We start from the raw sequence: 14296 nt of genomic DNA, 5'->3' as shown, positions 1-14296 counted from the left end.
TGCGGGAAGAGTTGAGGATGGGACCAATTGATAGCTTGCACTCATTCACTGCACACTGCTGACTGCTGAATTGAAAAGAAAGAAATGAAATCTCAGAGCTTTCACTTCACTGCAAAGTAAGTAGCCTTGAAAGTTGAAACTGCCATGTGCCTTTTGGTTCCAAAATTGTGAGAGAGAGCAGCCCTACCACTGCTGCAGTGCAGCTAATGCTTCTACAGCAGTGCATGAATAATACTACCATCTACACTTTGAAAAATGTAATATGAAAATAAATTGGATTCTCCACCAACACCCAAATTATATCTTTAATGCTAGATTCTTTTTTTGGGAGGAGGGTTATGTTGTGTAAAATTATGAGTGGGTACTTTGTCTTGTATTGCCTGGGAGATTCTTGAAGCCTGATTTTTGAGTTCCCTGTAATAGAGACCAAGAAAGAAACTAGTTGGATCTGGATACTATTTGGCTTGTACTGCTTTACATCCTTCATTATTTACTTTTCTTTAGTTGATTTTGATAATTTGTCTCAACTCTCAACAGAAAGCAGCAAGAGATTTCCCTCCATTTCTCTGCTTTGATCTAAAAGCCCCTTTATGTAAAGGAGCCATTACCATTAGGATAGATGCATAGGGCATCTTTGAATGACAGTTAAAGAGGCCCAAATTCAAGGAAAAAGGCCATTCTTGTGGCAGAAGGGACTGTAAATTTTCTCATGCAATTTTCATGGAGCTTCTGAATGCACCCAATAATGTACTCAGTACCCAAAAAAAAAAAATTCTGAAAGTTTCAACTCTACACTTAGATGCACTAAGAATAAAAAAAATTAAAAAATTTCAAGGCAAAAGAAAGCCAGGTGGGCAGCTTGCCCAATCTCAAATGGAGGTGCAGGCAAATCATTGGGTGTATATAGAATCCCCTATTTTTCATGGACCCAGTTCTCTTTCTTATTTCTGTGTCTGTGTATTATACTTATGCAACCATGCATGAAATCCAGTAGGCCCATGAAATGAGGCACAATGGATCTATGACCATATGATTAATAAGAATTAGTAGAGATCTCCAAATCTTTTAGCATAATTAAATTCTTACAAAGGGAAAGGGCTGCATATGGGATGTCATACACTTTTATGCTTTTGCATGAAATTTTAATTAGGCTTTAATCTTAATTATATAAGGTAAAAAGGAAGTCTCTTTCTTTTGTTTGGCTCATTTGCTAGAACTGGAAGATGGTAACATACTTACATATGCTGCCACTGAGCCACCTCATGGGGAAACCACACACACTTGAATCTACACAAAGTCAGGCACACAGCCGAGTTACGAGTAATTCTTTGGTGACCGTGATATCGTCACATGGTATTACTAATCTATTTATATTATAACACATCTATATTTATTAATACGATACTTTTAAAATACGTGTATATTAATACAGTCACGTCAAAAAAATTTGACTGTGGTAATAGGGTTGAATCTAGCAACATCTTGCTATTTGATTGCAGTTTGCCTATATAAAATTGTACAAACTACACAATCTGCATTCAGATTTCAGTGCAATGCTTCTTGTAGGCCCATTTTGATTAATATGGACCAATCAGCCCCACTTTTGTGAACTGCAATATGGTACATTCTCATGTATTGAAGCCCACTAAGAGGATATGGGCCATATGGCAAAGCCAACCTAATACTGAGTTTGAGTCTAGCTACGAATATTATTATAATTTATTTATTGTATTAATACAAAGGAAAGCCTAATTAAAGTTTGAGAAGGAAAATATGAGTCTTATAAAGAGATAAAGAATAAATGCTCTATCACTATCACTGAAGCATAGTTTGGTTGTTTATTTTCACTTTTCTAGTCTTTAGGATTGAAGTCAAACTTTTGGCTGAATTTAACTACAACTAAGAGACAATAGTTTCCACATTGCAGTAAACATTAATTGATCGATGTTGATAGTTTCGTATTCAAAGAAAAACAGAAATTGGCGAGCATTCATCTATATATATTCAACGTTGGACAGCTGCACGAGCAAAGGTTATACTTCATTTCAAAATTCAAATGAATTTTTTAGTAATTTCACTATTAATTGGATCACAAATTCACAATTAATTGTGACCGAAAAGAAAATAAATAAAAGTGAAGCACATGAGTTGGGTGAAGAATAACTTATTAATTATTTGGTTTCCATTATAAAAACATGAGATGCAGAGCCAATTAGTCTACGGGGCTTTGATTGTTTCACGGGGGTAGATCTGAAGCAAAGCTTACGTGCATGAATCACATGTCCCCTTAAATATATATATTGATTATTGATTCGCAGGACATTTCATTAAATTCCAGCTGTATTAATTAATATTCACATAAATAAAAATGGTGCACAAAATTGACTTGGTCAGCTTCATTTCCATATTAATTGAAATATATTTGAATATAGAATGTTCCCTTCATGTAGAAGAAAGTAATGAAAACAAGAGTATTAATTGTGATAACAAGGGATTAAACAAAGAAAAAAGTTTTACTAATTATAACATATTTTATGAGATGAGATAAAGGTCCACTAATTGTTTTGTTTAATAAAGGTCCAGATTTGTTTTCTCAAATTTGTCTCGCCTTTTACCTTATCAAATCTCAGCCAAATTCAGCAAACATATACTTGTTTTAAAGCTATGCATCTCATATTTACAACCATATAAAGATCATTTAAATTGAAGTTTTAAAACTCAAGATAATTAGTTCCAAAGTAAGGTACCCGAAACTATCAATTTTTCTTAGAAAATTTTCAGATTTTTCAAACTTCACTAAACTTCAATTCTCTTTGATTCTAATACTTCAAATTGGTTCCTATGACTAAGAAATGATAAAATATAACTTATACTTCGTTTATAATTAAAGAAAACACAACCAAAATGATTTAAAATTATAACTTAAAAAAATCATAGACTAAAATTGAACTAAGTATAAAATAAGTGGACCAAAATTGAACTTAAAAAATAATGTGAACCAAAATTAAATTATGTATAAAATAAGTGGACTAAATTTATAATTTCCTCTTTACCAGATTGTGACAAGATTTGGGTGGTTGCAACTTGCTGGGACCTATAATTTCATGTCTAAAATAATGAGTTGGAAGCTTCTTCTACATGTTGCCTGAGAGGAAAGGAATCGTCTCATACATTTTTTTTTTGCCACTGTCTCATGACATTTTTTAAGCTACAGCTGGTTGATATTCAGTGGCTAGCTGCTATCACACTTTTTGTTAGAAGTCGTGAAACGTATCTAATATTAGAAAAAAGATGGGTATTTCACATAATATACCAAACGCACTAAAATAGTTAAGATAGAGGCAATATATCTAATAATATTGCCACATAATATAGAGACAATATATCTAATATTGCCACATAATATTAGGCATATTATGTGAAAATAGATTTTAGGTACATCGAAATTTTTTAAAATAAAACCTTACATCAGCGCACTGAAAATGGTTAAGTTAAAAGACAATATTTGTGCTACCGCCTGTTAAACAATGCAAGGCTTTGTTGCATTGTCACACTATCATTTTCATTCAGGACTTCCCTAATTATTGGATGACCTCAAAATAATAATTGACAATAATTAAAAGAACTGCAATATGTCAAATAGCTATTATTGATGTATTAATGGCAGTGAAAAAGTATCTGGTAAGATGATCAACATTCACTATCAATTCACATATTGCAGAAAGTCTCAGGCTCTAATGCCATGCATCATTGCACAAATTTGTCTTCCAAAATCTGAGATAAAAGCTATGGTTTAATTTACAGTTCTCTCTGTTGTTAATTTTGTCCATGACTTAATTTGGTCACATATTTGACATGCATGCATGCCTGAACATACAAATAACAACTTCACCAGTGTACATCAGTAGGAGCTAGACTTGAGAGTTTTGCAATAACGGCAAATACTGAATAACTTAATTAAGGGTGATTTGGATCTCCGTCTTTAAATTCAATTTATTTGAAAAACAATATGTGGGTTTGTGGAAATCCATTTATATTTTGAAATTAAATTGTATGAAACTTTAAGAACCTGATCTGCAGCAGCAGGCTAGATTATTAGCTCTATGTTTTCTGTGTAATTTAACAATTTATATATGCATTCCGTTTGATGTATTAATATGTAGAATGGTAAGCATTTTGTGTAACTATTGGGTTTATGAATATTTTCAGATGCATGGAACCCAAAAAGGAAGGCATAACACTTGTATTTGTGTATTAATTTAGGCCAAGCATATTGAATTGCCACAAAAACTCCTTTTCTGGGCATCTTAATTTTAAGGACTATTGTTTATGAACCATTAAGTTGGAATACTAGGCTAGAAGATGAAGAAGAGATCCAATATATATAATCAAAGAAAGAAGAATAATTAATGTGGCAACAAAAATGTTATTGACACAGCTATACCAAAAAGCTAGCTGAAGAAGATCCAATACATATTGCTCATGAATTATTTCTGCATAACATTGTTGTTCTGCAACACTGGGAACATATATAACATGGTTTGATGCTATTCTTCTTTTGATATATATTTAAAAAGAACCACTACATATATGTAAATGAATCAGTAAGCCAACACTTTTATATTATCACGTACACACACACACACACACACAATCATAATCAAAATGCAGTATATAAGACTAAATCAAAAACGGGTTTTCTACTATCATAATCATAGAGATCTCTATCATTCCTATATATATATATATATATATATATATATATGATTGTTCATATATGTAATTGTTTAGTTTTGGTCAAAGATAGAAGCAAACTTTGTACCAAAAAAAAAAAAAAAAAAAAAAGATTGAAGCAAACTAAAAGAGCTGCACGTGTATCAATTAGCACAGTAAAAGGGCGGCTGGTCCACCTTCAGCAACTACATTTATTACATTTATCATATGTCACAGTACCTTCTATAACTTCTAATTCTATTGCTAAATTAAGAAACCCCTCCCCCCCTAGTGCCAAAAAAAAAAAAAAAAAAACAGAAACCTCCCAAGTGAGCAATATATTTTGGGGAAAAAATTTCAAAAAGGACACATATTTTAGGGTCAATCTTAGTTTAGGACACGCATTTGGGTTTGTGTTAGTGTATGACACATATTTAGAATTTGTGTTATTGTAGGACAATCCGTCAACTCCGTTACATTTTTTGTTAAAAATAGATCATGTGGCACATGACCAATTTTTATGGGACAAATTTGACAATTCACCTATATATTTAAAAAACAAACATCACCTTCTTCTTGACCAAGCCCCGCCCCACTATCCCTTCCACCCAACCCAGTCCTCCCCACCATTCCCCTCCACCCACTCGTTACACCACCTCCCCCTTCCCCACCCAATCTACCCCACCACCACCCCATCCCCCACCCAGCCCAATCCCACCCCTTTCCCTCCCACCCAGCTTGCCTCACTACCTCCCAGCCCCGACCTCGCCGCACCCCCTAGCCCGTCGCACCCCCTAGCTCGTCGTACCCCCCAGCCCGACACTACGCCCCGGTCCGTCGCAACCCCTCTCCCATCCAACCCAACCCCAATCTTAGTGTGTACAGAGAAGAGAGAAAGATGAATAGATAGAGAGAGAAAGTGACAAAGATAGAGAGAGATAGGGAGAGATATAGAGAGAGAAAAAAATATAGAGGAAGAAATGAAGAGGGAGAGATGGAGAAAGAGAGAGAGGGGAGGGTCAGTCGTCGCCGGCGTGTAGGGCCACTATCGGAGATGGTACGGTTGGGGCTAGGTGAGAAGGCCGGGGTGCCAGATCTCCCCTCTTCTTTCTGTTTTTTTTTTATAGTTTTAATCCTTTTATTTTTGTTTTTTAATTTGTTTGTTTTTATTTCAATTTTAATATTTTCAGTTTTAATTTTTTGTAATTCTAAAAAAATTAGTTTTAAATATTTTGATTTATTTTTAGTATTAATCTTTTTAAGTTTTTGAGTTTTAATATTTATTAAATTAGAAATTGAATTAAAATTTTATTTAATATGAAATGACAAAATTATTCCTCATTTAGACGAAAAATGTAACGGAGTTGACGTAATGTCCCACAATAACACAAATCTTAAATATGTGTCCTACACTAACACAAACCCAAAGATGTATCATTTTTGAAAAATTTTCCCCATATTTTATTGCTTTATATCGAATTCTTGATCTCTCTTAATTCGAAAATCCAGGATTTGAATTGATGTCCTTTTACTGAATCCTCCTAAATTGCATTGATTTATCCTAAAGATTTCATTTCAATTGGAATTTGGTTATTCACCATGTACGAGGATCCCCGCTAAGCATCCATGGCTAAATGGTTAAAGCGCCCAACTCATAATTGGCGAATTTGTAGGTTCAATTCCTACTGGATGCACGCCAATGGGACCCTCTAATAAGTCTATTGGAATTGGCTCTGTATCAATGGAATCTCATCATCCATACATAACGAATTGGTGTAGTATATTCATATCATAACATATGAACAGTAAGAACTAGCATTCTTATAGTGTGATTTCTATGTTATGTATGGCCGTGCGTAAGGGCATATTGGTTGAAGTAGATTCTTCTTTTTGATCAATCAAAACCCTTTCCCAAACTGTACAAGCTTTTTCCAAAGCATACGGCTTTCTGGATGTAAATGATGATATTTATACATATGGATCTTATATATATATATATATATATCGTATAATTCTTATATATCATATAATGAAAATGAAGTACACATGAGTGGTCCTCATTATCATATTATTATCATATATACCAATCAACAGTAGGCACAGAGAGAATCACAAAGACACAATAATGGAGATCAAATTTCATTATACATTGGCCATTATATAATATATATATATATACATATATAATGGTCAAATGCAAAAGATTTGACCACATTGCAGATACAATTAATCGTTAGCACTCACATCCCGCCGACGGCTCCAGACAAAAAACACAGCATTGAAATTCCTCTCTCTCCCTTTCTCCCTCTCTCTCTCTCTCTCTCTCCCTCTCTCTTCTCAAACGGCTTCACTTCCAGGTCGTTGCCTTTCTCTACTTTCTTTTTTTTTTGGCCAAGTTGCCTTTCTTTACTTTAATACCCCATTTATACATCTATATAAACAAAGTAAAGCTTCCATCTTTTCTCACTTCTCAAATTTTTAGTGAAACAAACTAAAGCTTCCATCTTTTTCCACTTTCTCACATTTTTAGTAACAGAAAATCCCACATATCTCAGACAAACCCAGATCAACTTTCAAATTTTCAACCACCATGGAAGCTTACTCTTGTTCATCATCATCTATGCAAGCAACAAAGGGTCCAAGTGGGTCATCATCAAGGCAATCAATTCCTAATTCTCACCCCTCATCTCTCCACTCTGTTCGCAAGTCTTTATCGTCGTCGCAAAAGCCATGGAGGAAGCCTTCAGTGGCGCCACTGCCACCGACCCCGCCGCGAGTCTACAAAGTGGACCCCATCAACTTCCGAGACCTTGTTCAGAGCCTCACCAGCGCACCTGAGTTCCTTGACTCATCGTTGTCGAGTACCACCACCACCACCCTGCAAAGCATTGCACCATCCCCACTTGATATCAACCGTGGCTCTGCAGTTTCATTGCCTTCTGCAGCAAAAAGTACACCATTTTCGGCCATGTACAAGGACTTGTCTGAGACATTGGAGATCAAGACTGGAACACCTCACAATAAGGTCATGCCTACTGATCATAATAGCATGGTGGACTCCAGTTATCTGAGATTGAATCTGTCACCGTCTTCGAACCACCATTGGTTTTCTTTTCCTCTGCTCAGCCCAGGAACTCTGTCCAGTCTGGAACAGAGCACAGTTCTCTAGGATTTCAGATCTTCAAAGCAAATGCTAGCTATATGTATGTGAACCCATTTTCTTAAAATTGTGGTTTTTTCTTTTGCTTTATTTTGTAGCAGTAAGAAATTAATGTGAAAATGTACACAGCAATAGGGGCTGTATGTAAGTGCAGAATAATTATGAATTAACGAAATTAAATTGGGTACACAATATAATCACAAGGGAGGGATTCGATTAGAATGTCAGCACTCGAAATCAAGAAATTTTAGCATCCAACACAAAATTAAAATTTCAAAAATCTTAGGGCCGTTTGTTATTCTACTCAATTTTTTTTTTCAAAAATTAAGATTTTTTTTTTTTAATATGAGTTTTCAAAATTAATTTTTATAATTTGCAAACGTGTTTAGTATGAAATTTGAAAATAATTTTTAATTTTAAAAATGATGACAGCTAAAAAAGAAGAAAGTGTAAAAAAGAAGAAGAGAAAAATGATATTTTATCATTTTTAAAAAGAAACATGTTTTTTAAAATTATCCACCGAACACGTTTTTTTGACTAAATCTTTTTTTTTTTTAATAGAATACCAAATATGCCCTTATTTTTTTGATATGAGATACTTCTCAAAACATCTCTTGTCCGTTGACTTTGCGAAATCCAATAACGGAGATTTTGATGAACTATTCTCAGTAATGCAAGAGATAAGCTCTTTTATAAGTTTCTATGGTGAATTACTCAAATTACATGTCAAGGTAGAGCTTCATCCCCAACCCACTTAGGTGATGATCTTCATCACGTTTCAGTGTCGAATAGTTTCGTCACTAAAAACAAGAGTATTGCCAAAAAAGTAAGAGCCTAGCAACTCCACCTAACATTCTGTGATGTCTTTAATTCCACAAAGACAAACAGGCGGCTGAAAACCAGTGTAGGGCATGGAGTGGTCGTCGGATTTTGTAACTAAATTGTTGCTCAAAAATTTCAAAATTAACAATAAAGGATAAGGCACAAATTTGTCGCTCTTGAGAAAATTATTAGAGACAACGTGTTATGTGTGCCACAAATATGCTTGGTGATATATTATTTTTAATTCATAGCTGATTTGGGGGATGACGATTTTTCCTACCAAATCTGCCCCATCCCGTTTAGATATAGATGTCACTTGAATAATGGAACTCCGTCGTCGGATAAAGCATTGTTTAATTTTTATTTGGGGAAGAGGAATTCAAAATTATAAACTCTCTAACCTCGTAAAAAAAATATCATTACACCAATAATTAGTTAATAAATGAGGCGACATTTGAACGAGATTTATAAATCATTGGAATGCTTCTTTTAAAGAAATGCTAAGCCCTAAACAGGTTGCACACCCTAAAATGATCAATCCGTCGACATAAATGAACAAAAATTTAAGCAATTGTTCGAACAATGTTTGTGAGCATTTTTAAACAATATTGGATTCCACATAATAGAACGTACATGAAGCTTCATGTTCATGTTTGTTTATACAGAAATGTTCTCTTTTAAGATTGTGAAATCTACATTATCAATAGTTAATTCTTAATTGAATTTGAGGTTCAAATTCATAGTTTAGTAAGAAAATATTAATATATAGAGTTAATTATAGAAATACTCCATGAATTATACCGCGAGTATTATTTTAGTCCATGAATATCATTTTGGAATTTTGGAGTCCATGAATTATTGCACGAATATCACTTTGGCCTTTTTTGTAACTTCTGTTACATTTTCGTCTAAAATACTCATATGACGCGCATGTGACCCATATTTAAGGAGTATTTTTGTCATTAGAGTGCCCTACCCCTCGTTCAATGTCTCATCCCACTTATCTATTTTTTAAGTCTCTATAAGAAAAAGTATCTCGGCAATCGCAAGGTGTGTAATTAATTTATGATGATTTCAGAGTTATAAATTATTTTTGTTATGTTATACTATCAAGTATTCAAGTGTGTTGATGTATATTATATTATGGGGTCAGATTTTCTAAATTCAATAAGCCATTTAATATTTAATATGAGGTGACTGAAGTCTTTCTTACAGCCACAAGAAGTAATGTTAGTGGAATTGAAGTTTAAGCTGTTCATCATCTCGTCATGCAACCTGTGGAAGAACTTGATCACGGACTGCCAGAAGCTTCTTCAATGGAGCCGGGCCTGGTCTATATGCCTTGTGTATAGACTATAGAGAGCAAAAACATAATTGCAGAGGGGCTTGCAAATCTATTACTCTATTAGTATCAAACTTAGGGTAATACATATGAAAAAAAAAAAAAAAAAACTTGGGTGTTCTCTTGCAAATCTAATATGTTACATTGCCAAAAAATTGTCAATCTAACACCTGTTTATGATCGGTCCAATATTGACAATCTGAAAGCCAAATGATATTAACAAAATAACATTTGTTATTATACTTACTTTATCTTTTGACATTAGATTTATTTAGATAATCGCCAAATCTCTGAAATATGAATTCCCAAAACCATTTGAAAAGATGCTCAAAATTTTCAGCAACTCGACCAACAAGGTGGGGGGCAAGAAAGGGTAAAAGAAGCCTGAAAGATTGGCACATTGAATAACTATTTCTGAAAAAAAGACAGTCATCTCTATATACACAGAATAACACATCCCTCGGCAGCCAAATTACAAATCTGAATCACATTTTGACAGGCTTTCTTGAAGAAAATTGATACCAACCAGTAAGCAAAAAAGAAAACAGTAAAAAACTATGGACAACCGAGTTGAAGCCCCTAGTCTTGTTCCACCTTTCTAGATTGAGGAATCAGCCAGTATTATGGTTATGCAGCTATTGATCCCAGTAGTTTCTAAGCTGTGACATGTGAAGCAGAAGTTCATCCCTGCCCAAACCTGTTAAACTGCTGGTCATGATCCATGGGGGATGTTCCCTGTAGTTTTGTCTGATAAACTGCTGAAAATCCCTGATGTTCTCATCAGGCCTTTTACCTTTTCCCCCCTTCATTTTGTCGCACTTCGTGAAGACAAAAGTAATTGGTATCTAAATACAGAAAAGGGCAGAAAAGTCATGAGGATGGAGTAGATATAGCCTTGCAACAGAGTAACACTAATTATGAAGAGGTTAACAAAAAGGTATTGCATATCAGAGAGCAAGCATTGTACATTGTTACGTCCAAGCCAATTAGCACAGTCTAGGTCAATCTTCTGAGGTGGAACGCTAGCATCAATGAGAAGTAGGACAGCAACAAGAGTATCTCTGTTCAAAAAGAAACCTTTGGTGAATGAGGACCAATCCATTCGAGCAGCTTCTGGAGCTTTAGCAAACCTGCAAACAAAGCAAACCACTAGACATCAAAAGAAGAAAGCTGAAGGCAATTTATTCAATTATAGTATATCCTTTATGAAACAATAACCAAAATTGAAATAACAGGATTTATTCCTCATTTTTTTGCTTGAAAAGTTTTACATATGAGTTCGAACACATAACAAAACTGGGATAAAATAACTCTGGGATCAATGGTTAGCAATCTTATAAGCAACATAATCTTCGTATTTACAACTGATTACCAACACTGCAGCTCGTACAGAAACTCCAAAAGAATGGCGACCAGAATATGGCTACGGCCATTTCACCATGCTCTTGATTGATCATTCTATGATCTTCTCTACAGCACAATATTAGGTCTCAGTCATTAACAATATGAATTATGCCTAATATAATTAGAGTGGATAAGGATGAGCACAGGCTCCAGCCAAATGGCCATACCCTCTATTCCTTCCCAAGGGAATGGTAATGCATTCAAATTCTAATGGAATAGTTGAAGATTGGCTTGTGAGCAGTTTATTAAAGGACCAGGCATGCCTTGCTGTCCCTCAATTTTCTTACAACGAGGACTGATTAGAGTTGGGAATATCTAGACAGATAATCTTGAGAACATTATAAAAGGTGAAAATAAGAAACAACAGTGAACAGAACCAACCAAGTGGTCCAAAGCAAATAACACTTGTTTGGACACCTAAAGTATCAAACTCATAACCAGGTGAACAATCTAGCACAAATCACAAATAACCTGACCATAAAGACTAACACTACAAATATTAGGTGCCTCTTTGGTTGGCCAAAACCTCCATGCTCTAGAATAAATCATCACAAGTGTGCATATTAATCATCCATCTTGCCACTGTTTATTCCTTGCTGTCAACTAGCAAACAAACTAAATCTTAGAACTTGTAACTTAAGGAAAATGCCACAAGAATGCTGCATGTTACTTTGAATTTTAGTAGCAGAAACAGGTGCTCAAAGGTATTGTATGAGAAGGTCAACTATTGATGAATCAAATCACTCAAAAGAAAGCATAAAGCAAAAAATCAGGTTTCAAAGAAAATTATCTGCACACTAATACTAAATTCAGCTCAAAACCAAATAGATATCAAACATTTGTTATAAACTCAAGTCATTAAAGCCTCGAGCCGAACTGATTTGGATCCTACAGAGATTCTTTAGAAAGCCATTGGCTTGAAATGTATGTCATATAAGATGCTAGATAACGGTATGAGGGTGAAATTAGTTTTAGGTGCCTAGTGCATCCTCGCATACAAATACTTTTGATTAATTTCACTGATACAGAGAATTGGCTTGCAATGTAGAACAGTGCAGTCCAAAGGAAACAAACATTATTGCATTCTAGGCATGGAAAGAACTCGAACCCAACTGAATTAAAAAAGTTAGAGACTTTCTGAAGTCAAAGTGATAGTTTCCCTACAGACAACTAGTTCCAAACAGTCACAAATGAAACAGTGGGCTTCAAATAATTGCATAACCAAGTAGAATAGTTCAAAAGCTAAAATTTCCATTCGATACTAGCAAAGAAGGACGGAGCGAGGCCTTACCCATAACCAGGCAAATCCACAAAGTACCAACTTTTGTTGACCAAGAAATGATTGATAAGCTTAGTCTTCCCTACACAAATTTACAAACAAATAAGCAACACCCAGAAGCCAAAACGCATTAAACATGAGAAAACAATAAATTTTCTTTCTAACCTGGTTTCTTGGACGTAAGTGCAACATCCTTTTTGCGAACCAAAGCATTGATAAGCGAGGACTTTCCGACATTGGACCGACCCAGAATAGCAAATTCGGGTCGGTCATCTTTGGGGCAGTCTTTAGCTCTACCACTGCTCTTAACGAACTCCACCTCCTTAATCTTGGCGTCACCCGCGTAGGGTCCGATCACGATGTTCGACCCGGGTAGGACCATGTCCTGGGTCACCTCGTCCGGGTCGACCCCGGGAGGCACGAACAGGACCGTCCGGTCGTTCTCCAAGATGGGTGGGTTAGCTGTGGTTTTTGAGGCGGAGACATGGCGGGTCGGGTTTCGACGGGTTGGGTTTGAGAGTAGGGTTCGGAAAGAGAGGGTGAAAGGTTGGGTTTGTAGAGGTGGAGAAGAAGATGGTGATAGGAAGGTAGTGATTTGCAGGGTCAGGAGGCGGTTTCTCAGTAACATTGTTTAGGTGCGAGAGGCTTTGTTTTCAGAGGCTGCACAAGAGCCATTTTTACAATCCATTTTGGTACGAATGAGGCAAAAAATTTTATCCAAATTTTTGCTAAATTAGTTTCCATGGCACCAAATCATTTGGTACCAAAATTATAGCTTGAAGTGTTCTAATAGTTACCCAATAATTTTTTTTAACCAAATTGTAAGTATATAATAATCGCAAAAATGTAATTGTATGACGGAACTTAATTTTAAAATTAAGTGTTGAACGTTCAAATGCTTGCAAAATGTCTCTATTTACTTAGAATATATATATTTTTTTAACTAATATAAAGTGAGTAATGAGGTTCAAAAGTATATTTAATATTCATAAATAAAATTGATTAAATATCTAATGACAATAATTACTAAACTAGAGCAAGACATTAGATCACAAATTTGTACCAAGTGTGAATTGTTTATGCCGATTGCTTTTTTATATTTTGTTCATGCAATCACTATATATATATGTTTTAGAGTTTATAAGGATTTAAGATTTTAAATTTAGATTTTGGGAGATGAACCCTACTATCTAGAGACTCAACACTAGGGATGGACACGGGTCGGGTTGGGTCGGGTTTAGGCCTAAACCGCAGACTGAACCAATCCCTACGGTTTTCTATTTTCACAACCCAAACCAACTCAATCAAACGATGGAAACCAAACCAATCCAAACCAACTGTGATCGGGTTGGTTTGGTCGAGTAGACGGGTTGGGCTTGACCCATATAAGCAAAAAAAAAAAGGACAAATTTGAGGCCCAAAAGACAAAGAGTAAAAACAATTACAAGTTCATCCTGAAATTCATCCATAAAAACAATTCATACATACTTAAAAGTTCATCCATGATCCAAATCCACATTCCAAATAGTCTAACTGTCTAAGTTCCAACTTCCAAATAGTCTAATTTCAATTTAGA

The 14296-nt window shown here is 35.0% G+C and overlaps 2 protein-coding genes and 1 non-coding gene across 3 annotated transcripts; 2 read left to right on the top strand and 1 right to left on the bottom strand.

Moving 5' to 3' along the window:
* Positions 1-6333: 6333 nt before the first annotated feature.
* Positions 6334-6407, top strand: TRNAM-CAU (transfer RNA methionine (anticodon CAU)). The gene has a single exon. It is a non-coding gene; the product is annotated as a tRNA-Met (tRNA).
* A 684-nt stretch (positions 6408-7091) lies between these two features.
* Positions 7092-8067, top strand: LOC147284280 (VQ motif-containing protein). Its single transcript, XM_086245139.1, has one exon. The coding sequence runs from the start codon at positions 7304-7306 to the stop codon at positions 7880-7882; it is 579 nt and encodes a 192-aa protein (XP_086101265.1). The 5' UTR covers positions 7092-7303; the 3' UTR covers positions 7883-8067.
* A 2344-nt stretch (positions 8068-10411) lies between these two features.
* On the bottom strand, positions 10412-13424 carry EMB2001 (P-loop containing nucleoside triphosphate hydrolases superfamily protein). Its single transcript, XM_086244210.1, has 4 exons — positions 12886-13424; positions 12733-12802; positions 11005-11167; positions 10412-10882 (listed from the first exon to the last, which is right to left on the bottom strand). Exons 1-4 carry the CDS (start codon positions 13346-13348, stop codon positions 10673-10675), a joined length of 906 nt encoding a protein of 301 aa, XP_086100336.1. The 5' UTR covers positions 13349-13424; the 3' UTR covers positions 10412-10672.
* Between the last annotated feature and the right edge of the window lie 872 nt (positions 13425-14296).

The sequence above is a fragment of the Dryas octopetala genome, chromosome 5 (genome assembly GCF_963921425.1).
Source record: "Dryas octopetala chromosome 5, drDryOcto1.1, whole genome shotgun sequence".
Taxonomy (NCBI): Eukaryota; Viridiplantae; Streptophyta; class Magnoliopsida; order Rosales; family Rosaceae; genus Dryas; species Dryas octopetala.
The sequence above is the reverse complement of the archived record's forward strand: the minus strand, read 5'-3'. Positions and strand labels throughout refer to the sequence as shown.

Coding starts and splice junctions, on each gene's coding strand:
- LOC147284280 (XM_086245139.1), top strand. CDS start 7,304: ATGGAAGCTTACTCTTGTTCATCATCATCTATGCAAGCAACAAAGGGT.
- EMB2001 (XM_086244210.1), bottom strand. CDS start 13,348: ATGTTACTGAGAAACCGCCTCCTGACCCTGCAAATCACTACCTTCCTA. Junction 12,803..12,885: donor ACTTACGTCCAAGAAACCAG/GTTAGAAAGAAA, acceptor AAATTTGTGTAG/GGAAGACTAAGCTTATCAAT. Junction 11,168..12,732: donor GTGGATTTGCCTGGTTATGG/GTAAGGCCTCGC, acceptor CTTTGTTTGCAG/GTTTGCTAAAGCTCCAGAAG.